A 25,451-nucleotide genomic window follows, 5' to 3' on the forward strand; every position below is an offset into this window, starting at 1 on the left:
AAGTTGACTTTTTAAAYAGAATCTGCTTTTCTCAATATATCTCTTCCTTAAAAAGGCCCACCTTTTTAGGCTGCCTAAAGAGAGAAAAAGAGAAAGGGAATGAGCAATTATTCTATTGTAGCCTTTCTAGTGTTGTTATGCTGTAACAAGATCTAAATAATGTATTTTGTCCAGACTACTAGAGAAATTAATTACAAGCAGTGGAAAGGAAACAAAGTGAGAGAAAGCTCCATTCTCCTTCTATCAGAACATCGTCATTGTGTTACCTATCTGTAGGAAACATAATCATACTACAAAATACTATTTATCACAGCCTACTATTTCCTAAGGCTATCATACTGTTACATGATAGTAAGGGGCAGTCAAGAGGTGAAGCTGGAAATATCTGTCTGCTAAACATCACATCATTAACACAACATACAATATTAGACAGTACCTCTACTTAATACTGACTTCTCTGACATGGTTCAAAATACAAGCAAGGCTCACAGTAAAGAATTAAAAAGACCCCCCCCCCCAAAAAAAAAAAAAAAAAAACAAACCCAATAGCTATGAGACCCAGAATTTAGATGAGCTTTATGGTAATTTTTTTTCTTAACCTTAGTTCAAGAGTCAACTTGAGCTTGCCATTAGAGAAGCCAGTGAGAAGACCACAGAATCAGCTGGATTTTGGTCTTTATTTAAACAGAATATACAAGATAATTAATACGAGACCTGCACTTGGAGAGACTCATTCATTTTATGTATTTCATTATCTATTGCAAGGATGAATCCTAAGCCATGTCTGAGGATACTGGGCAGCTCCAGGACATATTTGGACTCCTGGCCCCCTCAGCCCAATCTGCTCTCATCAGATTGGGTCCACAGTGAGTGTCATAAGCACTGCCCCAATGAAAGCAGTTTGCAAGCAGCTACCTTCCTTTCTAGGAGGGCTTTCAAAAGCAAAAAAGGGACTGGAGTTTTCTGTCATGCAGGTGGCTTGCTCTACACAGTCAAGAAACTCAAGGCTTTTGAAGAGTTTATGTTTACTTAGCATGCCCACTATGGCAGGCAGAGATTGAGTATCACTGCATTAGTGGCATCCAAATTAGAGTTTATTATGGTTACTTGGATATTTATGAGTTTTTAAACCTCCCTCATCTTTCTCTCAACAATTCTTCCCCATCCAAAGGAAGGGGGGGACTGTGGAGGAAGGTGTGAGCTGCACATTACATTTATAAATAATTACCTAACAACAGGTGGATCTGCAAGTAAAAGCAGCAGCCAATCATAGACCCAATGCATTTATTTACATACTATGCTGTTAGAAAATTGACATACCTATTTTTAATTTTTGCTCTACACATTTTGTAGCTAAACATCACAACCTTTGACATCAGAGCTACTAGAGGTAGCTTACCAGATGCAACAATATTTTTGTTATAGTACATACAAAATTTACAAAAATATACAGCCACATTGTACTTAAGTATATAGACGCATAAATACATGAAAAGATTCTGGTGCAAGTAAGGATTTAAAATCAGCTACAAGCAATGAGATTTTTTTTTTACAGTATGTAGTTGATCTGTCTGGTTTTCTATAAAGATGTCTATTATCTTGGAATAAAAATGAATAGCTAGTAAAATAATGCATCAATATAGCATGTGAAACATTCCCTCAAGTCATGAAACTTTCTGCCTCTAAAAATTTAGCCACTCAAAACATTTAAAAGGAGAAAAGACTCTCAGCGTATAAGGATTTGTTTTTTAGGATCTTAATACTTGTTATAAATCATTAGCTGCATTAACTCACCATAGCCTCAACTCCATGTACTGCTATTTTTGTTAGTTAACCTATTTCTTACCAGCAAGAAACTGAAATCATTGTGACAATAWATTATTATAATGCTCATCACTACCACACTTTTACAGAATCTACCTTTATCCAAAGGATTAGAAATAGGTTTTCCTAGACAATAAATTATATCCAGAACAGCCAGAAGTTTCTTTTGGAATGTACATTTTGAGTTGTCATCTTTAAAGAAAGCTCTTAATCATTACTGAAAGAATGTTAGTTTCTCCAAAGTGCAAATAGTTATGCTTCTAAAAGTTTAATAGAATTCATTGCTTTCAGAAAACTAATATAACCACACGCAGTATGAAATTACATATATAGTAATATATATGTCAGTAACTGGCAGTTCAGTGCATCTCCAGTACAATTCCTGATTTTAGAGGCTTTGTTTCATSTCTTTTCCAAAGGCTGTATTGTACCCATTTAATAATTCTCACAYGTAACATAGCAAGATAAAGCAATCTGTTCACAGAATCACATTTTGGTTCATTGTGTCTTCCTACCAACAGTGCAGCTCTGAATTTAAGCAAGAGTTATTCTTTTACACTGATTTTATCTTGTTATCACTTCCAGGTAGTCAGTACAGGCTTTCCTGAATCTCTTGCACGATTTCCTTTTATTCCAGTGGTTTGTCCAGAACGACTTCGCATGTCACGATCAGGCCCATCACTTTGTGCCATCTCTTCATCATATCTAAAATAAGATAGTTTATTCAGTGCCTTATCCTGCTATTCATTATACAGAAGAGAGCCGGTCTCCCATATTAGTATCTAGCATTGAAATCTAATACAAGCTATTCTATTCATAGGTTTAYATATGGATAGTTTGAGATACAAGTATTATTTCAGGAAATATACTACCACATGACATTACAATAAAGAATAGCTAAAATATCTTCAGTAATCTTTCATTTAAAAAATGAAAAACAAAAGGAACATTTGGCAGCTTTGGTTAAACTCCTGAATTGTGAAACTTTACACTTGTGAAATTTCATATGTACTTCTGTAATTCTCCTTACTACTGCTCTTCAAAGATCTGTGGTTAAGCAGGAACAGACTGAAGCAACAGCTCCAGACTTTACTAAACTGTCAGCAAACAGAGGACTGTTAGCTGCAGTGTTTAAAAAAAAAAAAAAAAAATCCACTATTGCATCACTGAGTGAGTAGGGAAAGAATGGGCTGAACAAACAATAGTGTGTTTAAGTTGAACAAGTTAAGTTTGATAACATGTATTTTGTAACACCTAACCACAGTGACAAGTAGTTCTTCAAACATAGAAGCCCATTTGGCCTTAGATAACCTTAATACATACTTACCTCAYTTGCTATTTAAATCCCAAGCAGAARCTGACTCTAGATGCATTTGTATAATTATCAAAAGATAATACCACAATATTTTGTAAAACAGTCATAATATATACCTAGTTACGCTATTGTATAGGTATTCATGGATACCATGTATGTAACAGCCATTAAAATTTAAATCATAAATCTGCCAACACTTATACYAGTAAAGACAGTTAAACACATATGTAAGAAGTATTAAGATTGATAGAAACTAGTGGAACAGCTAGGTATATCACTGCATTTCCAGTGTACTGAACCATTTTATCACTAATGCTTGAGAATCTGAGTATTTTTGCAGAAAATWTTAAAATCTGTGTAATCAACATGGTATTTAAAAAACAGTATTTCTCTGCCTAAGACAATCCTAGATAAAGCTTTCCGCCCTATAGTAAAAAGATCTATCATCTTGATTTCTTACTTTGTAAAACACATTGGGGTAGTTTAAAAATATCTGTCAACTCTTTATCACATCCATGAACTGAAGAGTCAAGTCGCATCATCTCCACAAATGGAGAAATTATAGCTACTTGATACAAATGTTTATCTATTTAACTACCATCTACATATTACACTCCATCTAATGCAAGTCCTACACATGTAAAAGACCAACACTTTCCTCACTTTTGTACCTSAAATCTAGCTGCAAGAAGCTCAGTAAGCACAGAGGTTTATCAGACAAGTCACATTCCCCTGGGGGTGAGGCAAAGGAGCCGTTCTCTGAYGCAAACTGATACCTCCAAAGTTGCTATTGCACCACCCCCACCAAAAAGATGATGAAGTGGTATCTCCGTGTCCATTTTTTCCCAGCACATTGAAGTTCATCTTATCACTGTGGGCTAAGTTATATTACAAAAAAAAAAAAAAAAAAAAAAAAAAGAATTTATTTGAATTTATATAAAAGACTGTTAAAACTTACAAGACTTCATAATTGCCGAGAACCTCTTTTGGTGGAGATTTATTCCATTTACAGTCTGGAATTTCCCCATTAGGCACAGCAATGTTAAGTGTGTCATTAATAAGATTGTACTTCAGGATACGATCATTAGCAGTACTGGAAGTAAGAGAAGGGGAAGCATTGACCTATAAAAGAAAAAAAAAATGTCAGCATCAACTTTTTGAGTGGCATATAGTTCTCCAGACAGCATGTATAATAACAATATGTACTATTTGGAAAATTAAGAATCAGCATCTCAGAGCACTTCTTTCACTTCCAGAGACATTGGAAGGAATCCCCCACTGGGCATTTTYCTTTTTACTTCAAAACAAAAGAACACACTGCTACATGACTGCAGTGTCAGCTTGGATTTCTGTTGAGATGAGGCTAATCTGACAAGACAAGGATACTTGTTTTATTTTCTAAGCTTACATGGATACCAAAAATCATAAGTTTAAGTGCTTACATTTGGCCTGGGTGACTCCCACAGTTGTTACAAACAAAAATCTGCAGGAGAAAAACAGCCTATATGTCCTTAATCTGAATTCTCTACTGTTAAATTGTGAGCAAGAGAAAAACACTCTCTCTCTCTCTCTTTCAAAGTGCTTAAATTGTATCTTGTTGCAATTAAGTCTCAAACCAGTGTTCATTTAACATACACCTTATTTTCCACATTTATTACTAAGAAGTGGTATTAGAACAATAAACAGTTTACGTTCATTTACCTTTGATCTTTGGGAATAAGACTGAGGAAGAAGAGGGCTAGATAAAATAATGTTGAATACATGGATCCAAAGTTAATACAGTAAGAGAAATTTATGCAGACATGAAGCCTTCCAAATATCCCCATTATCCTGTGTGTATTTCTTCTCTCCTTCCTCTCAACCTGCAACACTAACGCCATGACAGCCCCTAAGTTTTAACAAATTTGACATTATGCTCCATTGGGCCAATGCCAGTTTTCCAGTTTYTGAGACAGTATCTAATCAGGCTGCTAATATTTAGGCAGCCTCTGAASTTCAATTATATGGATGAACTAGATTTAAAAGACAAAAACAACCCCCACAAAACACCAAAGAAACAAAACAAAAAGCACATGGTCACTTGGTCATTACAAGGCCTATTTTACTTTTTAACATATTTCCTAATCCATTTACCTAGGCAATAAAAGACATTGTTTCAAAAGAGAAATGACTGCATAACCTACTTAATTTTATTCCATGCAAGAAGATGAGGAGGAAGTATTTCTGCATTTTCTGCAACTTTACCTCAATTAGCCATGGTTTAAGCTTGTCATCAATGATAATGTCGTATCCATAACACTCRAAGCAGTGTTTATCATTATTCATTACAGGCTAAAACAAGACAGCAAATACTAAAATCAGCAATTCAGTAAGTAGTCTGATTACACACTTATTTTTGCTAGAAATCACATGCGATTAGATTATGAATACCCTATGACAGTTCTTAGTGTTGTAACTCCAGTATAAGTTTACCAGCATGTTCAAGATTGTCTTTCTTGGTTTTGGTTTTTGCTTAAGCTATGATTGAATAGTATAATAATGATTGAATATAATATAATTGAATAGTATAATAATGATTGCATTAATGRCAAGCACTAAATTACATTGATTTTCCATCATATTTCCAGCTTTAAAGTAAGTGTTTTTGTATTTTGTAGAAGTAATAAGAATACTTAAAGCCTTCAAGTAACTGGTTAAAATCAGGAAGTTTTTAAGTTTATATAACACAGGTTCACGCAAATCGTGAGTTCTTTAAACTTCAGAATAAAGGAGACTTATTCAAAGACATTTCTTTTAYTATAATGCTGGAACTATACAGAAGTTTGAGGCCAAACAATCACCAGATACATTTTTAAATTATAATTAGCTCAACTCCTCAAAGCCAAAACAGACCAAGCACCATGCTTAGATGCTCATTCTCTAGAGCATCAGTGGTTTTCCAGCAGCATCTATTAAGGACTGAAAGTACGCACACCAAGACTTTTCTTCTATGCAAATCTCATCACATCTTTTAAAGAAACCTTTGTAACAGGTTAGTGAGATGGCTTCCCCTACACTAATAATAAAAGCTTTTCAGTTCTTCAGGGAGTGCAGGAGGGGAACAAAGAGGGGGATCTCTCATTACATTTGCCATTCTCAGAAAGACAGAGAAGTACTGAAGCTGATCAAAACATTTCCTTCTCTATAGTCTTAACATTTTTTCTGTTCTCTTTTCAGGTTCTGCTAACATTTGGATTAACTCCCTTTTCCCCCCACATCTGGTTTCAAGTTCAGTTGCACAGTAGAGGCTGAGCTGAGCCACACTCCCCACCTCTCGTGGATCATCCTCTCCCTTGTCCTCCTGAACCTTCAGTGAGGTAATTCAACTCATTAAACTGGCAAAAAACTAACTCAGTAGGAAAAAAAAAAAAAAAAAAAGAGATAGTAGATTTCAGTTGGGTAAGTGAGCTGACTCAACTCATGATGGTGCCAGGAGATAACAAGCCCATGTACTTGGGAACAGGACAATCCCTTTTGGGGGCAACGAGTTCTTCACTTATTCCAGCTAATTCATGGAGTGGTACCGGCTCTGTAATGGAAGTACGGGATATAACCTAAACACTGAAAAGTTACTCAAGCAGAGAAGATTGATTGCTGCTTTTCTTTTTTTTTTTTCTTTTTTTTTYTTTTTAAGTAGAAGTTTCTGATAACTCTTTTATATGCAAGTCATGTAGCTGAAAGTAGAGTTATGTAATTCTGTTGAACTAATACCATGAGATTTTGTTTGATAAATTGCCCTCCAGAGCTATTTTTTCTTTGACACATTTGTTATTGCTGAAATGACATCATGAGCCTTGGCAGAACTTAACGCTATTCACAAAGGCAGTATCAAGTCATATTAAATAGTTCACAAAGCCCTCAAGAGATTTATTCAGTTCTTTAATATGTTCAGATAGCTTGCTCACCCACTCAAGATTCGAGTTCACCCAGCTCAGGAAGATCAAGAGACCACAGAACTGCAGAAACCATCAACACCAGCACTCAAACAGCAGGAAATAGACTTTATCGGGGTGGGGGGAGGTATTTTAAATAAAGGCAAGTTCACGCTCATGGTTATGAAAGTCTGCAGCCATAATGCTATCACTGGCAGCATTCCAGAAACGGTACTCACTGCAACGGCCTTCAGTGACTGCACAATTATCCAGTGAATTTCATCAAATAATTTGTTTGTGACTTCCTTTCCACGGGTGCTTTCCAGATACAAACGCAAGTTACTCACTGTCCACTTGCCTCCATGGATATGATTGTAATCATCCTGAAAAGTTAAGGAGTTAATTCAGTCTTTCAGGTTTTGAATTTGCTCAGCAGTTTTRCCTTAATTCATATAAGCAGACCACTTGTATACAAGTATTGCTTTAAAAATAAACTCAAACTGTTTTYACTCTATTTTACAACTTCACACAAGCTTCAGCTTTACTTTGAACTGCCCTCTATATTATCAACCATTTTTATTACAGCCATATATGTTTATATCATTTATCAAAAATCAAKTAATAAATTTTGCCTTAAAAGAAAATTATACTCTAAAAACTTCATAGTAAAATATGATTGAGAAATCTACATTTTAAAATGTAAAAGGAAAGAATTTGGCTTTTTCCTCCACTAGGGATGAGGAAGAAGTAGTTACATTAACAATAGCTAAGTTTCACTGAAGTTAACCTTTTAAAAATGCAGCATTTGAAAAGTGCTTGTCTGTATTTATTCATTTAAAATGCAACTCGTCTGTTTCTCAAAAGACAAACATGGCATCTTCTTAATAGCGCTACTGACATCAGTTACATTATGAAAACAGTACAGTTACACCTGGATTATTGTTAAAGGTTAATTTTTCATGTAATACCATATTTTAATCTAAAAAACAAAATCATTAAGATCTACTGAAATAGGAGAAAAAAGGTTACCTTATATTTTTTGCTTTTCAGAGGCTGTCAAGGCCCTGCAATATGTTGTCTTTAAACAGAAAGACAAAAACAGAGAGTAGTTTTACCAATGATAYGACATCCGCATTCAGCCCTTAGATAGCTCTTGGGACGTATGCTTTGTCCCTGTATAAAGATGCTCCTGGGAACATTTCTAAGAATTACCAACTGTATGACTGCTAAATTATAAAAAGAATGCCTAGAGTAGAAAATAGTTCTCTGAGGAATTAATTTTTTCTTCTTCTAAAACAAGTTCAGAGAAGCCTCTATCTATTTATAGGCTTTTTCTACAGTTTCCCCCTTAGTAAATTTGAAATGCTGGACAAATCTGAGACATAGTTCTCAGGACTTGCTGCATGGAAAAATGTCTTAAGATCACAGATTCCAGCCAGGGGACAGAGATCAAAGTTTCAACCCTCTTTGCCTTTGAGAATAAGTATTCAAACTAAAATAGATTACAACTGGRTCAAGCTTTGCATAATAACAGCTATTCAATAAAAAATATCAAAACAAAGTAAGATGTCTCCATGAAGATCACTAATTGAACATGATTAAATAGAAGAGCTACTGTTATTTTGTTTGTATTATAGACAAGATAATAATTCAAAACCAAATTTTGTACCACAAATATTACCATGAGTATATATATTTTTTCAAATAATTCAGTAATGTCCCCACATTTCAAAGTTACTTCTTTTACGTTCACTTCTGTATGTCTTTYCTTCTTTCAAGGTGACTTTACTACTAATTTATTTCATCTCTACTTTTATTTGGGAGAACTCTTGAAGGCCATTTTTTAGATCATGAAGAATGGGTACATGATAACAGGATATGCAACACACCAAATGCCTAGCCTGTTCCTGCTACYGGCAAAGGCACCGTTATTTATGCTCTAAGTAGCATGGGACTTGCTTTCTCCACAACTAATTTTTAGTGYGTCCAGTCAAATTATAACACGCCTGAAACACTTCACAAATTGGTGTCTACCTAAGACGACACWTGCAGTACTGAAAAATGTCATATTTTGACATTTACTCTGGTTTATAATTACCATAGCAAGTGACATTTAAGATTGTTGTTACAGGAATGCCCAGGTAAAAGGGGTTMTGCTATGCTGCACATCTTACAGAATAAAAACAGACAAGGCACATTTAACAAGCTTGCAATTTCATATATTTTTTTCTTTCCTTTTAAAAGTACCAAGTATAAAAAACACACAGTTAGATAGTGCAACTTAATAGAGTATTAATTACCGTAACTGAGGCATTTATATATTTATTATTTATAAATAACGGACATCTGTTAATGATAATGTACTTTTAAGTGGATTCCCTGAAGAAACAAGTTACTGTATGCCCATCGGTTCATGTCAGCCCTAACCCATTAGCTTTTTTTCCTCACTGGTGAATTTCAGCCTATTTAGACATGCACTGTCAAAGCTATTGAGTTTCTACATGATTTAGGAACATCACTGGCCAATTACAGGAAACAAAAATAAAATCTCTCAGAGAAAGGCAGCAGAACACTGTCTTTGCCCATGTAGTTGGAAGCCACCAGTGGTCAGTCAGCAACCATTTACCTCCAAGTTCACAACAGCATATTGCCTGTCTTATGCAGAGAAATAAAAGTAGGGATATAGGAAGGAGCTAGAAGGTACTGTGATGCCTAAGTGCTGGAAATAAGAAAGTTGAATTAACTACATGAAGGAGAGGGAGAGGGAAGGGGAGATCAGGCAGGAGATATTTCAGCACCATTATAAAATAAAAAAACACAGGAACCAGGCTTCATTAATTCCACTGCTCACAGAACCAATTGCTAAGTGCCATATTAGCATTTTAATGATAGCAGACTTGAAAAAAAAATACTGCTTTCAATTACTGCAAGCCAATACTGAAGAAACTACATTCTACCGTAGTGCTGAATTGCGTATTTGTGATTTGCAATCTTTTTTTTTTCATTTGTTTGCAAAGCCGAGTTGAAGTACTTTGTAGGATGATAAAAAGTATAAGTAGTAAATCTTTTTATTCCAAAAATTTTGGACAATTAAAAAAAAAGGTTAGTCTTGCTATAAAAGAGACACTAAGAACTCAGTACACTTACCCCATGTTTCTGAATGGCAACATTTGTAAGATGAACAAACATGTTATCCAGTTCACTAGTACTTGGTGTATATTTTACTGTGCAAAACCGGCAAAATCCAAGTTTATACCTTAAATGCAAAAAGTAATTAAAATACTAAATGCCAACAAGAAATAAGAAAAGAGCATGTTAGGGTACCAAGTCCTTGTTAMAATTTTTTGCGTAACAGAGGTAAAATTATTTTGACTATGTTAAACATCCTTTYGTAACAAAACACAAACATAAATATGTAGTCTTACATATAACATCTCAGTGGACGATATGTAGATACTAAAACGTATAGACGAAGGTCAAATTTCTTTCCACCAATCAATAACGGATTGTTGATATACAGAGAAATCACATAAGCTTCTTTGGAAGACTGAGATACAAATCTGAAAAAAACACATATTTCAGAATGTGACAAGTACATGTTCTGCTAGCTTCTTCTTCTATAGAAGCAGTCTAAGTTTTGATTGATAGAAATATTTAATCATATTGCCAATAAAACATACAAWGTTATACTGGTTAATAATACACACTTGGCATCAGGCTTACATAGTACAAAGCTAAAAAGATAAAGCAGATGACCAAGATTAATTGCCCATTGAAATGCAGCTTTGAAGTTAAAATGTAGCCTTTCAGAGCCATTCAGAATGCAGTTCTACAAGCTAGTTTTTGCCTCAAAGTACTTAGAGCTTTTCACACTTCAGATAGAACCGTAAAGTACATACAGTTTACTGCTATACTTTTACATATACCATACTACCTTTTTAGTCAAGGCGTTATATTCCTAGAATATTTGCATTTATGCTTGGTGTGCAATTGTAAACCACTGAAAAGCTAAGATAATTTTCAGATTGTTACAATCTTCACATTCCAAGGTAACTAGAACAAAATGACTCAACSGAATGACAGAATGACTGAACTGAAAATTCAGCAGCCACTTAATGACAGGAAAAAAATGGTATCAGTTGTGTGAGCAAAACTTTTACTAGTTAGACAAAACATTAGTAGCTAGCCTGTTTCRTCCACATGAATGTAGATTATCAACATTAGTTATATTACTTTCTGCTCCAAACTGGAAATATTTTCTTCATATAAGGGCATTCCTTCATTATACGAATTTAAAAAATGAATTAATGCATATTAAATAAAATCATGATTCAAATTGCCCAGGGGAAGATTTTTCTCTTACTTCCTGTTATTTAGTACCATGAAGCAGAACAATTTATTTTTGTCCATTTTTCCCCCCACAATATTAAAAGTATATTTATAGAACATAATTGAACAGCTGCTTGTACCTCCTCCACCAGAATTGCATTAAGACATATTTGACGGAGGAAGTCCAGTAGCAGAGATTAAATGTAAAACTAACTACTAATGACACGGTGATAAATGGAATACTTCTCCCGTGCATCAAACAATCAGCATGTTGATATAGTGCATCTGATTATAGAAAGTATAATTTGCGGTTTGTTTTTTCTGCAACACTTACGAAGATGTTTTGCTGTCTCGAGACCACTTTTTAATTTGAGAGAGTTTATTGATGAGAAATATTCCTTTTCCTTGAGCTTTCCCACAAGGTTTCATAATCCAAGTGCTGGAGGGATTTTTTCTGAATTCTTCAACAAAGAGATTGTAATCAGCAGGAAGCATAAAAGTAACAGGTACAAAATCTGAATTAAGAAGAAAAAAGGTGCAAGATTAAGGATACTACACCTCACAAGGATATTCAAACATATAGACTGAAAARATTTGCTGRCTTTCTACTTTTCTAGTCTGCCATGATCCAAGTAAAACTCACATTGCATTTTACATTATTTAACTTCAAGTTTGTAACTTTTACTTAAACAAATAATTGGCAATAGCTTCAGATTAACAGACCCTAATGCACCTGAATCTTTTTTTTTCCTGTTTAAATGCTATGCAGATAGAGAGTATCATACCATTGCAACTTTATTTTCATAATCAAGCTTTCTCAATTTTGYGCATCAGCTTTCATGACTCTTCAAAGCATCTCATCACTTGTGCATGCAAAAATCCAAATGTTGATGTTGCTTCTCCTTTGGATGTGGTAATTTTTAATTCCATATTTACCTCCCATTAGTCATTCTTCCTTTCCTGCTATCCTCAGTATTACTGTAATTACTCAAATCTGAGGAAAATTATTTCTCGCTTTTTGCAGTCAAGATTATTCTCAGTCCCATCCTTACAGCACTGCTTTATTTTCACCTGGCTAAACAACTTTTTAAGTTCATTTCTCCAAGATGTAAGTCAGTTTAACATGTTCCCATTTTTATTTCATTTCAGTGCTTTCAGACCTCCAAGAAAACTTTCTACYCCCATCTATGATTTTTTTATCATTTTATTTTCTAGCAGTCATCACTTGAYCCCCAGCTTCCCCTAAATTTCTCTTCTAAAGAGTTTGTTCACTCAGTTCTGTCCGTACCCTTCTGCAAAACTTTTATTTTAGTTTTCACTCCAGTACAAAATTTCCAGGTGCATTTTTTTTTCACTTTTGCATCAAAGAAACTCCAGCTCTTCTGTTCTGGAGCTTTGTTCCAGAGCCTTTCAGTTCCACTACTGATTTTACTGCTAAGTACCTTAATTCCAAAGTTTTCCTTCATTAAAAGAAAATTTACAAACCTATTTTGGTATATCTTAAAATAATCATTTCACTTAAAATAATCATTTCATGATCACTGCAGTTAATGTTGCATTGGTAAGCATAGCTTGCTTTAAGGACTTTACTACTTATAAAACCAAGCCTAAACAGAACTTCCATACCTAAAAACTGGATTTGTGCTCCTCCCTGAGTACTACTGACTACTACTAATCACAAAGTAGAGGAAGCAGGCTGTACTGTTGTGRTGATATGACAGGGAAAGAGAAGTGTTCAATATTTTTTGCCGATTTGTGTCTAATTTCAAAAAAAATCTTAAGCAAGTTCCACCCCCTCTAATTCTTTCAATTTGTAAAATATTAGCCATTATCTCCTAAAGCAAGGTTTGTGAAGAGGTTTGAAAATGTAATAGTCCATATGAAATATTCACTATTGCTATTTGCATCATTTTCCCTYTCCTTCTGTTTCTTTTTTTCTCTAGTGGCAGATCTGAGAGGAAGGAAGAGGAGGAAAGGAAGCTCTTATACTTGCAGAATGAAGCAAACAATGTTAGTACTGAGTACACTTTATTCTATTTAATTGACAGTTAGTGCTAGAGCATTTGAAGACAGTCACTTTAATGTTCTAACACATTAAAGGTTCAGAGCTTTATGCACAGCAAAGCTAATTCAATTCCATTTCCATTAAAAAAAAGGGGGGCTCCAACTAAATTACCTCCCTGTGATGATTCAGATACATATTGGTTTTAGACAGGTCTCCAAAAGCAACCTGTTAAAAACAGACAACTTTCATTGCCTGCAGTTTTACAAGCAGTAGATTTTCTTACTGACTGCATTGCACTGAAGCAGCAAYGTGTAAATTAGAATAATTTGTACATTACTGTGTTGTTCTACTACTGTCTAAAGTTACAAGGCCAACAGGTTATTGACCGTGCAGGAAACAACTAAGGCTGATAGTGAGAACAACATACCTAAATAAATATATTTCCCATTTTCATCCTTTTCTGCAAGAGGACTCCCTTCTTTTTCAAGTTCCTTTCTGTATCGCTTGATATTCTTCACCATCAAGTCTTTCCTGGTCAGCTCATAGTGGTTTGGGAAATGATTGACAATTTGGTCATCAGAAAGGCGGTAACCAGTTTCCACACTGAAAACATTTCTGATGGTTTGTACACTCATCCTGAAAGAAATGACAGATGTCTAATAAGTTCTCCCAAGAAATACAACTCAGGACAAAGCTGAAATTTCTATTATTTGTTATTTACACTTCAAATTTTTTCCTCTCTGTATGGTATAATATCTTGCTGTAGTGACAATCCAACATACCCCAAACCTCTATTACTAAAGCCAAATTAAATCATACCACAGGTTTTACTGATCCCTACTGAAACTGGGGCAGATGGTGAAAAAAGGCAGCTTACACCCTGGCTCTTGCAAGATGCTGGCTCGTTGATACTTAGGTCAACCCCCCAGCGGAGCCTAAAAAGGACTAATATGCACCCAAATGCTACAGTAGCATCTTTCTAAATCTATAACTTCATTCCCTGGAAACCCAGCTTAAATATATATATATATAAATATATATATATATATAAATATATATATATTTTTTATTTTTTATATATATTTTTTTATTTTAATTTATATATATATATATATATATATATATATATATTTATATATATATATATATATATAAAACCTAAAAAAACAACCTCCTACTCACTATCTGCTATTTGGATTCCAAAAGACTTCAAGCCTACGCATTGAGTATTGTGATTCAGAGCTCTTATAAGGAAAACAGTAAATGCCAGATCAGAGTGCTACTCTGATCAGTGAGAAGTCATCAAATCAGTTCTCCCTTTTATAAGAGCAAAGCCATAGATATGTAGAATTTTCTGTATTAGAGCTCTTACATTGATGACATTCAGGAAATATTCTTACATTTCCAGTATGCTACATTATTTTTAGGAAAAAAGAAATAACTAAATAGCTATCACACAACAGTTCCTACGAATGTCCTGTTCCCCCACACTTCTCCCCAAWCACATTCCAAAAGCATGAGTAGATTACTAGAATCCTACCAATTTAAATCATTTGTTAACAAAAAATACAAATTTTGCAATATAAACTGCCATTCCGTTGTATTTGGAGAGGACAATAAAAATTGCTCAATTTACTTAAATAAATACTGGTTTATACTGGTTTACTTAAATAAATACTGGCCTTATCTTTAATAGATTATTGCATTTGAAGACAATATTGCACCAAATAAAAAGGCAGGTTATTTATTCTGTGATACATCATTCTGTGATTCTCCTATATTCACCATTATCTTGATTAAATTCCATCATTCACTCTCAGCACTAAGATGTTGAATAATCAGTCTCCACACAACCCTTTATCGTGAAGGAGAAGGAAAGTACAATTCTTGAGGTCTTTGTTAAAAGAGATCGCGCTCTAGTAACAGGGCAAGTCTATGTCAATTTGATAAAGGAATATTGTATATAACTACCTTGTATTCTTGGATCCTTGCACTTAAGTTATATAGTTGGAAAGCTCTGGAAAAGATACATACAAAGATTCCTCAGGCCATAAACCCTCTCCAATAGTAGCAGAAGAACTCTKCTTACTACGTACAGTAAGTTTGAGTGAAATCAGGTATCACATTCAAAAAAAACCAAACACATGAACAAACCAAACCCACAGAGAACACAGCCTTTCCCTTGGGGTTTTTACAATTCCTATTCCCAGAAACGATTTGGTATTTTGATAGAGTAGTGATTTTCCACTCTTGGACAAAATCTCTGGCAAATCACAAAGATATCTGAGGTCAACAGCATGGGAATGAACCCATGCAGATAGGACCTTGTACCCTGAGGAATCCTAATGATTTCAGCAGGCCTGCACAGATACAGCAACCTACCCATACAAATCTGAATKGAGGACCAGGAATGCTATAAGAAATTACAGGAGCAATGAAACAATATTACACTCTAAGGAGCACTGTACTAAATTAATCGTAGTTTGTGCATCTTATTTTTAAATACGCATTTTGTTATACCACTAAAGGATTAGCATAGGATATTAAAATACTTCACCAATTAACGTACTTACCAATAAAAATTCCAGTCTTCATTTTCTGCCACCTGAATCCAGCCTCTTTTTTCAAAGTTGTTTATCAGAACAGATTTTTCTATGTCAGTTACCCACTTCACTTTTCCTGCCATTATCCTAAAACAGAATCAACTTGTTAGTAAAATAAAGTTTTAAAATGTGAAGTAGAAAACAAAAGGGGAGAACACAAATCAGGAGAATTGCAGGGGAGGAAAAGAGGCATCTAGAGAGCATTTTAGCTTAAGTAAGATGGAAGTAGTATATCAATTTAAAACTGAGGAAAGCAATGTCTTAGTTTCAGACTGAAACCTATATTTATCAGCTGGACAACCACAAACAGAAGCAACACCAGTTACAAGGATCTTTCATACTTCATCTTTCATAGTTACAAGGATCTTTCCAGCTAATCCACCTTTTATGAGTGGGCACACAGCTCGAGCRTCTCCTTAATGTACACCAATGACAGAAATCAGTATCATACACTTACTTGGTAGTAACGTTTCCAGAACAAAGTGTAGAGCACAGACATTTTATTGCTTCAGATCAAGACTTATATGTAAACATGGTTTGAGGGTCTGTTTTGAAGTTGGAGAGTTCTTACAGATGTCTACAGTCACTAACTGTAGACACAAAAAGTACATTTCCAAGAGAAATCCTATAAACATTCTATCAAGAATCACAATTTACTAAATTACACAGAAAAGAATCAAAACAATGTTCCCATCTTTTTGTTGTCTTTTCTGTATTTYATGCAACCATGACTTTGCCGCTTGCTTTAGCAGTAGGGAGGATGTATTGATGTTATTAAACCCTTGATAGCAGGATTTCCCAAACCTAAGGCTGTTAAAACAGTCCTTGCAAATTGCTTTTCAATTCTTGACTTTTAGATGTCACTTTCTACATTAGATCTCCTACTTCTCAGTCTTTTACTTCTGTTGGGATCACAGGCTCACTCAGGTTGGAATGGGGGGACCTCAGGAAGTCTCTTAACCAGCCTTCTGCTCAAAGCAGGGTTACCTGTGAGGTCAGACCCAGCTGCTCAGGGCTTTATCCAGCTGCACTTTGAAAACCTCCAAGGGTGCAGATAGCACAGCTTCTCTGGGCATGCTGCCCCACTGCTTGTCCGTCCTCGTGGGGAAAAGGTTTTTCCTTATATCCAGCCTGAACCTCTCCTGGTTCAGCTTATGCTAACAGGGTGGAAGTGGACAACAAATGCACTGACCACACATGAGGACTAGCCAAGCCAGGGAGAAGCACCCACAGCTGCTACCTCTCTAAATGGCAGGCTGAAGCGTCTCTGACAGCGGTAGGCACTCACTCAGCACTAACCTGCTTGTGCTCTCCTTCACCAAGGTGGATCGGCAGGATCCCCTTCACGCTGCATCTCCTCATCCAATTACATTCTGCACACTCAGCTTTGAAAACTATTACTCTGTATCACAGATTAATGCAATTACAGTGAAGGTGGGGGCAATGAAATAAGTTCAAACACGCTGCCATTCGTGCATATGCAGCCTAGTGGCAGAAACCTACAACCAAACTGGGGTGGACTGAGCACTGTGCCACATACAATTTTCAACACATTTACCCAGTTTCTAAAGAGGTGCTAGAGCCCCACCTCCTAGGATCTAGGTCTGATGATTTTAATACTCAACCATTAAGCAAGCTAACAAACATATACTAATAAGCAAGTGATAACACTGATAAAGTAAATGGCAGACAGCTACACTCCATACCTCCAAATTCCCTCTTAGATTTACCAACGCCTAATCTCAGTTTTATACCTGCTTCTCTGTCACCTGACTCTAATTTTGCTCCCTACTTCTCAAGCTTGTCTCACCCCAGCATCCTCAGTACACAAGCTACATTCTCCTCAAGGCTTGTACTTCCAGAAATGCTGCATCAGATATATGTAGCTGTGCGCATCTGTCTTTAGCATGTCGCTGTAGCTTGGCAGTTTCAATATTGCTATTTAGTCTTCCAGCAGTACGCTCCATAAATTAGCTTTAAACTTGATGCCCAGTGAGCTTTCACTACAGAAAAGTGCTGATTCAGGAGAGAATCTATGAGTTAGTTTGAAAGCTACTGAGATCAATTCGTGCTCTGCACTTCGAGCCAAAAGCACATTCTTTGGCACATGCTTCTCTCGAGAACAAAAAACATGTCAGGCAAGGAAGTGGGAGAGAGTGGAGTTACATATGCACGTAACACCATCTACTGCTCCCTCTACATAAAATTTTCAGTTGAAAAGCCAGTTAAAACTTCAAATTATCTTTACTAATGTAGTAATGAAATTAACAAAGGTAATTAATGTAATTAATATAATTTCTGCAACCAAACTATTGGACTGGAATTCAAGACGTCTTCAGTTTCTGGACTAGATATAGATGTACATCAGCTGGCAAGCCAATACCCCTACAGTTTCTCTCTTCTTGAAAGGCACAGTTCATTATATAGTGCTCACTCTTTTTCCTGACTATTCGATTTAAATTGCAAAACTACACAAGGCACAGATTTTTTCTATTAGACTTTGATCTTGAAGAGTTTTAGGCACACTTATTTTTATTTACATTGGCAAGTCAAGTTGAAATCAACCTTTAGTAAGACAGATAGGGAAGAGCATATGTAGGTTCAAGGTCTTTTTTCTGTGCTTAAACAACACTTAGTTCTGCAAGGTCACAATCTTTCACTAGACCTTTTAGATACTACCAAACCAAAAATAAATGAAATAAAGGGACTAATCTATTTATACTGAAATATCTATGATTCATAATAAGTRACTCATTAGTACCAGACACAATCTTGTGGTTTTAAAAGTTCAGGGATAAAACAGCCTGGAATAGAATTGTACTTCTCTCCAAAAAATGCATTAAATGCTATACTAGCATTAAATAAACATACTACCGAAACATTAGAAAAAAAAATCTTAAAAACTACACTCCACACCTCCCTCTAGTCTCAGTTTTATACCTGCCTCTCTGCYACCTGACTCTAATCTTGCTCCCTACTTCTCAAGCTTGTCTCACCCCAGCATCCTCAGTACACAAGCTACATTCTCCTCAGGGCTTGTACTTCCAGAAACRCTGCATCAGATTTACGTAGCTGTGTGCATCTGTCTTTAGCATGTCACTGTAGCTTGGCAAAGATTAAGAATTCACTTGCCACAAGCAGGGCTACTTTGCCAGCACTCCTAATGCTGCAAACTCATTTCTACTCTGGGATGCAACAGTTAATGCCATCTCTGTGCACTAGCAGTACCAACAAAACGACTCCTAGCGCCCAGAACGGGTACTGATGCTCTATTGCTACCGGAAAGAGTGGATATAAACCAAAGGCAGCAATGACCCTGGCTCAAAGGACAACTGCCAGAAGGTACATCCTAAACCTGTATGCGTCCCTCACATGACCCAGGCATCTTTGCCTGATACCATCGCTCCTCACCTACCACATCAGATAAAAGAGATCACAAAATTGCAGTAAGCATTAGAAGTGCAGCTTGTCATCCAGAAACTGCGCTTTAGCTACTTCATGCCATTGCTGTAATAAAATAACTTCTGAAAATAAAGTTAAAAAGAAACTGTCACAGTTTTTTTCCTATAGAGTCTTTTATTTCAATACACAATTATTTCAATATATCCTATGGCAAGGAATCCTGAAAGACTGTGTGTACTGATCAGCAAAACAGTTCTCTGGTAGAAGGTGGGACTGCTCCACGACTAACTCTGCTACCTTATTCCCAAAGTCTGCGCAGTTTGATTTCAGAAGCCAGAGAAAATCCCAACAGAACAATTCCAGTGTAGTCACTCACAGGAAGGTCACATTAGAAGTTAAGCTAAATCAAAGCTAAAAACTGAAATGAACTTCCATCACAAATGAAAACTTACAAGAGCATCACTCTTCTCCTGTTTTGGGAACTTCAGTCCTTACAGATCCCTGCTGCTACAAGAGGATTGGCAATGGAAGACTGAAAATTGGTTTATGTGAATAGTTTAGTTATCTAACTAATAGCTATTTAACTGGTCTGTAAATAAAATCTTGTGATTTTACATAATTTAATTGCATACCTGCAGTCAAGAAGTCACAGGAAAATAACACATTAAGTTGTACAGAAAATTTAATAATTATGAATAATATAATTTAGTCCAACTTAGTTTTCTGTAGGAATCCTCTAATCTGCAAGTAGGTATTCTGAGATAGTCTGATGAGATAACCCCAGCATTCAAAATGCTGGGGTCAGCTGAAAACCTTACCTTTTGCAAAAGTCCAGGAAGAGCCTTGAGCCCTGTAAATGTCAAGAGTCAAGGCAGCCTTGCCTTTGCATATGGTAGGCTAAGTCAAATCCTTCTCAGGACACTACACTTCCTACCTAGGAAACAACAGATTTGTAACACAGGCACGACAGACCTGACACTTCTCTGAAACAGTGTTTACTGCACACTGGTCCCAGCAAGACCAAATAAACCGAAGGACACCTGGCAGCAGCCTAATCATAGGTGAGGGCCTCCTGCCCCATCACATGACTGGCAAAACTTAGGAGGTGGTGGTGAGACTCAGCACCCCCACAACATTTTTCTTAGGAGCTGCCACCACTGCTACAGCTACTCACGCAGATCACATACACCCCTTTACACCGCATAACAGGAGAACTGCAGACACCGGGCAACAAGGAGATGCAAAGCGAAAGAGCTGTAACTAACGCCGACAGAAATGATGAGTCAAGCCGACACAGAAGCTCGCCTGAGAATTGCTAGAAACCCTAGGGCGAAAGGCCGGGATGAGCAGASGCACAGTAACATGCAGCGCCATGTCGCGACAGCTGCAGGCAGGGACAGGGCCTCGCCTCCTCCTCCTCCCCCCCGTCCCCGGGCCCGGCGGACAGGGAGGGACCCCTCCCCCTGCCCCGTGTCGCGATCCCACGGGCTGTCGCGATAGCGCGGGGCAGAGGAGGGGATGGCCGGGGCGGACGGCCCGCTCTCACCTGCCGGCGCCGCGGGGCCGCCCCTCACACGCCGCGGGCTCCCCCCGGCCCCATAGCGGCCACCGCCCCGTCGCGCCACTTCCGCCACCGCTCCCTAGCAACGGCGACGCGATGGGAGGCGGGACTTCCGGAGGAGGGCGGGGCCTCGGTTGCTAGAGAGACGTGCCGCGGCCCCGCCCCCTGGTCGCGGCCCCGCCCCCTGGCGTGCAGCGCTGGCCGCGACATGGCGGCCGCGGGGAGGGAGSGGTGCGCGGCGCCGCAGCCGCTGAGCTCGGCGCTCTTGGCGGCGTGACTGCGGCGAYGGCTGCGTAACCCCGCGCCCTCGGGCAGCCGCACCGTTAGGACGGCAGGCATCAGCGCCCGGAGCCTTCCTGGAAGAGCCGGTTTCCCTCAAGAGCTTCAGCCAACCTGCATGACCTGGATGAGGGGACAGAGTGCCTCCTCAGCAAGTTTGCTGATGACACCAAGCTGGGAGGAGTGGCTSATACMCCWGAGGGCTSTGSTGCCATTCAGAGAGACCTGGACAGGCTGGAGAGCTGGGTGGAGAGGAACCTCCTGAGGTTCAACAAGGGCAAGTGCAGGGTCCTGCACTTAGGGAAAAAATAACTCTAGGCACCAGTACAGGCTGGGGGCTGACCTGCTGGGGAGCAGCTCTGCAGAGAAGGACCTGGGAGTGATGGTGGATGACAAATTGACCACAAGCCAGCACTGTGCACTTGTGGCCAGGAAGGTCAATGGTCTCCTGGGCTGCATTAGGAAGACTGTTGCCAGCAAGTCGAGGGAGGTGATCCTGCCCCTCTACTCAGCCCTGGGGAGGCCTCATCTCAATTACTGTGTCCAGTTCTGGGCTCCCCAGTACAAGAGAGACATGGGGCTACTGGAGAGAATCCAGCGTAGGGCTACAAAGATGATCAGAGGGCTGGAGCATCTGCCCCTATGAGGAACGGCTGCGAGAGCTGGGCCTCTTTAGCCTGGGGCAGAGAAGACTGAGGGGGGATCTTATCAATGTGTTTAAGTACCTGAAGGGAGGGTGTCAAGGGGACGGGGACAAACTTTTCAGTTGCCCATGTGACAGGACAAGAGGCAATGGGCAGAAATTGAAGCACAGGAAGTTCCACCTGAATGTGAGGGGGAATTTTTCCTGTGAGAGTGACAGAGCACTGGACCASGTTGCCCAGAGAGATTGTGGAGTCTCYTTCTCTGGAGCTCTTCAAGGCCCGCYKGGATGCAACCCTGTCTAACATGCTGTAGGTGACCCTGCTTGAGCAGAAGGGTTGGACCAGGTGATCTCCAGAGGTCCCTTCCAACCTTACTGATTCTATGATTCAACGTGAACCCCTGTTGCCCACGATGCCAGGCRCCTCCCAGCCATCACCTGCTCTCCCTGGCCTCCGGCTTAGCGTAACCTCTTGTCCAGTCACTGAGAGACCTGGAYGGGTGAGCTGCAATAAAACCAACCCTGCTTCCTGGGCTAGCTGCTGTCGGGATGTATTTCCCAATGCGCTGACGATGCAGCCGCATGGAGCCTTGTTCTGGCACGGCAACAGCTGCGAGAAGGAGCAGAGGAGCCAGGGTGCAAGGAGCAGGGCTGCCACTGTGGGATGGGAGCCGTGGGTCCCACTCAGCCCCCAAGGGGACCTGCCACCACCTTCGGGCAGCCGCTGCTGTGCCTCTGCTGGGCCCAGGCCCAACGTGGTCCTCCTGCACGCAGGGAGGTCCGGTGGCCACGTACGTTACCTTCACGCTCCTGGTCTCTGTGCTTCTTGCTGTGCTAATGGATCAGAAGTAATGGAGTTTTGCAAGGGGCTCAGAGCACAACGAAACACCCCTGCTGTTCTTCGGAGTACCTATCAAGTCAGGGTTATTCCAGTGCCAAAGCTCCAGTCCCTCATTCAATGTATAAGGTTAGAAGTCCTTCATAATACACATATAGGAATGCTTTTTTTTCGTAATTATGTTGCTCTGAAGAAGTGTGTGGATATTTTCCTAAAAGGATAACAACTATAATTTTCAGTGAAAACTGGGAGAAAAAAAATAGTACATAAAAGTTACAACACTAATGTCTGCATAGAGAAGCCTGGTTTATGCATAGAAAAGTTTTCCCAAGACATTTTAAGACATCAGACATTCTGAGGATTACTGAGATACTGTGATATGGTCATACAAAACATTAAGTTATTTCATAAAGGACTGTATAGATGTGAAGACTACCAGAGGGAAAAATATAAGTAAAATAAATTATTAATTCTGTAAGATAAGTAAATTTATAAAAAAAATAGTATAATCAGACAGTAGCTGAAATAAGATAACTGTTTGCCATGTGGTGGCATACAACACATAACTATTACGATTTATATTCTCTAAAATCCCTAATTCCCCAAATCATCTGAAAATTATAAATACATTTTATGAAATACCCTGTGATCCTATTGTAATAGGCTCAGATTCAAGGATGCAACTACAAATAAATAGTTAAATTTAATAATTCATATAACCAGAAGAAACTATTGAATATTTTCTAGTTTAACTACAAAAGCAGCTACAAAACACAGTGTATCTTCCTTGAGTCACGTGCAGCGGAAATTTCCTGACACCACAATATCTCTGGCAACAGAACAGAAGCATAGAGCAACCTTCACAGCTCTCTCTAAACTAAGAAAGTGTATCATCTCCTAGGACAGCTGATAGTTAGAAAAGTGAAACTGAGTCAGTAGCAATCCTTTTTTGTCCTGGCATCTGTCATGCTTCAGGAGAAAGTTAAAATATCACCTTTTTTAAATTCATTAAACAATTTGTTAAGAACACAAAAAGGTATTTTCATGTGACAATCTTTAATTCAGCAGTCCTGATCAAAGTTACAGTTGCATGGTATAAAAATCAGATGTTTGGCAATCTCTGAAAATGACAGTGACAGTATTATATCACAGCTAAGAGCTAATAAGAGATGTTCTCATTTCTATTATTATATGTACTTCCATTTTGTAACATTCTAGTTCCAACAAGGGCCTGTTCTCTTTTTTTAGGTCTCTTAGGGAAGTCACAGAGGATCTGAGAACAGCTCGATAATATTTACTATTATTGTATCAGGAAGTACTGTAACAGCATCAGTGTGCTATCTTTGTGGTAGAGATCAATCCTACAATGACATTTGCATATTATATTTTAAGCATAAGTCAACTCACTGGTGTAAGTAGGACTACCTGTATGTTTAAAATTAAGCATAGTTTCAGGCAGGAGACTATGAGTGATTTGAAACAAAAGATTAAAATTTAAAAAATAAAAGTTAACAAAAAAATAAAATATCAGAAATGGTAAAGAGGACAAAATCTTGACGTTATTAACAAGAAGAGATACTACTAAGGTTAATTTCCCTGTTATTAGATTGTATTTTCGAGGCAATTTTCATCTAGCATATTGCATGTATAAACGTACACACAATCTTCACCACACAGTCCTCAGTATCACTTTGAAGATAAGCATTATTATGTTCACTTTATAGATGAGTAAACCTGGCTAACAGAGCTTGGAAGATGATGGAAAAATAGCTGTTTTACAAGGAAGATTCTTATACATAGTGCAAAAAGAAATGATTTACATAACATATATCCAAGCACTTTTTACATGAAAAAACAGAGGCATGTATGAACATCCAAGCTTCAGGCAGGATTCTCTTCTCTCTGCTGCTTGTTTTGCCTCTTGTGCTGTTTACCTTCACTAACACAGATGATATCATACTATATAGAGAGGGCAAAGTCCGCTGTCTGCCCGATAAAGTCCCCTGTTTGACCGGACTATAAAGCCTGGAGCAATAGTTCTGTTTGGGTCTTTATAGCCCTTCTGAAGTAAACTCTGCTCTCTAGCAATCCGCGATAACGACTGAATCATTCAGCATGCTGCTATCAATGCACAYGAAAGAAAAACATCTGTAAGTGCCATGACCTTACTAAACCTTCTGGGCAAGAGGTCTGTGGGGTCTCGGAGCTGCCTCCCTTTAACCSCTCGCAAACTGCGCCCTGCCCAGCCAGGGGGACTGCAGGCCGCCAGGCTTTTTCCCGCTCTCTGCCTGCACCTTTTCCACAAGTCCCTGCCAGGGACGTGCACCTCACGCAGATACGCTGAACTAAATGCGTTGCCCGAGAGGTCTTCTGAGGAAAGCCCGCTCCCCCTGCGCCAAAAACAACTGCAATGCTTGGAAGTTTTTAAAGATGGCTTTTAAAGAAAGCAAAGCGCGAGGCGAAGCCCAAAGGGCTCCGGAGCAGCCCGGATCACCACAGAAAGCGAAACCACGCCGTGCCGGCTGGGAAGAGGGGCACCCCCGCCATCAGCCCCGCCGTCCCTCCCGGCCCTGCTGCACCCCTTCTCGGCCACCGGCAGCTCGGCTCCCCCCGGCCTCGATACGGCGACCCGGGCGGTCGCCCCGATGGCCCTAACGGTCACGGCGGTCCCCGCCGCAACGGCCACAACCGCCGCAACGGCCACAGCGCTGCCCGGCTCATGGCGGCCGGCGGAGCGCGCG

At 38.6% G+C, this 25,451-nt stretch overlaps 1 protein-coding gene across 5 annotated transcripts; it reads right to left on the bottom strand.

The window, feature by feature from the left end:
• Nucleotides 1-1,270: 1,270 nt before the first annotated feature.
• Nucleotides 1,271-21,020, bottom strand: TTLL1 (TTL family tubulin polyglutamylase complex subunit L1). Of its 5 annotated transcripts, none has more exons than XM_085324493.1 (10): nucleotides 20,936-21,020; nucleotides 15,958-16,074; nucleotides 13,812-14,020; nucleotides 11,714-11,840; nucleotides 10,476-10,610; nucleotides 10,198-10,306; nucleotides 7,290-7,433; nucleotides 5,384-5,470; nucleotides 4,098-4,261; nucleotides 1,271-2,529 (listed from the first exon to the last, which is right to left on the bottom strand). In XM_085324493.1, the coding sequence occupies exons 2-10, from the start codon at nucleotides 16,068-16,070 to the stop codon at nucleotides 2,400-2,402; spliced, it is 1,218 nt and encodes a 405-aa protein (XP_085180619.1). In that variant the 5' UTR covers nucleotides 16,071-16,074; nucleotides 20,936-21,020; the 3' UTR covers nucleotides 1,271-2,399. The 5 variants fall into 5 exon arrangements, with proteins under 5 accessions (XP_085180619.1, XP_085180615.1, XP_085180616.1 ...); XM_085324489.1 differs by having other exon boundaries at nucleotides 11,714-11,894; XM_085324490.1 differs by lacking the exon at nucleotides 20,936-21,020 and adding an exon at nucleotides 20,208-20,289 and having other exon boundaries at nucleotides 11,714-11,894.
• Between the last annotated feature and the right edge of the window lie 4,431 nt (nucleotides 21,021-25,451).

The sequence above is a fragment of the Rhea americana genome, unplaced genomic scaffold, assembly GCF_003343005.1.
Source record: "Rhea americana isolate MKP2758 unplaced genomic scaffold, rheAme1 scaffold_91, whole genome shotgun sequence".
Taxonomy (NCBI): Eukaryota; Metazoa; Chordata; class Aves; order Rheiformes; family Rheidae; genus Rhea; species Rhea americana.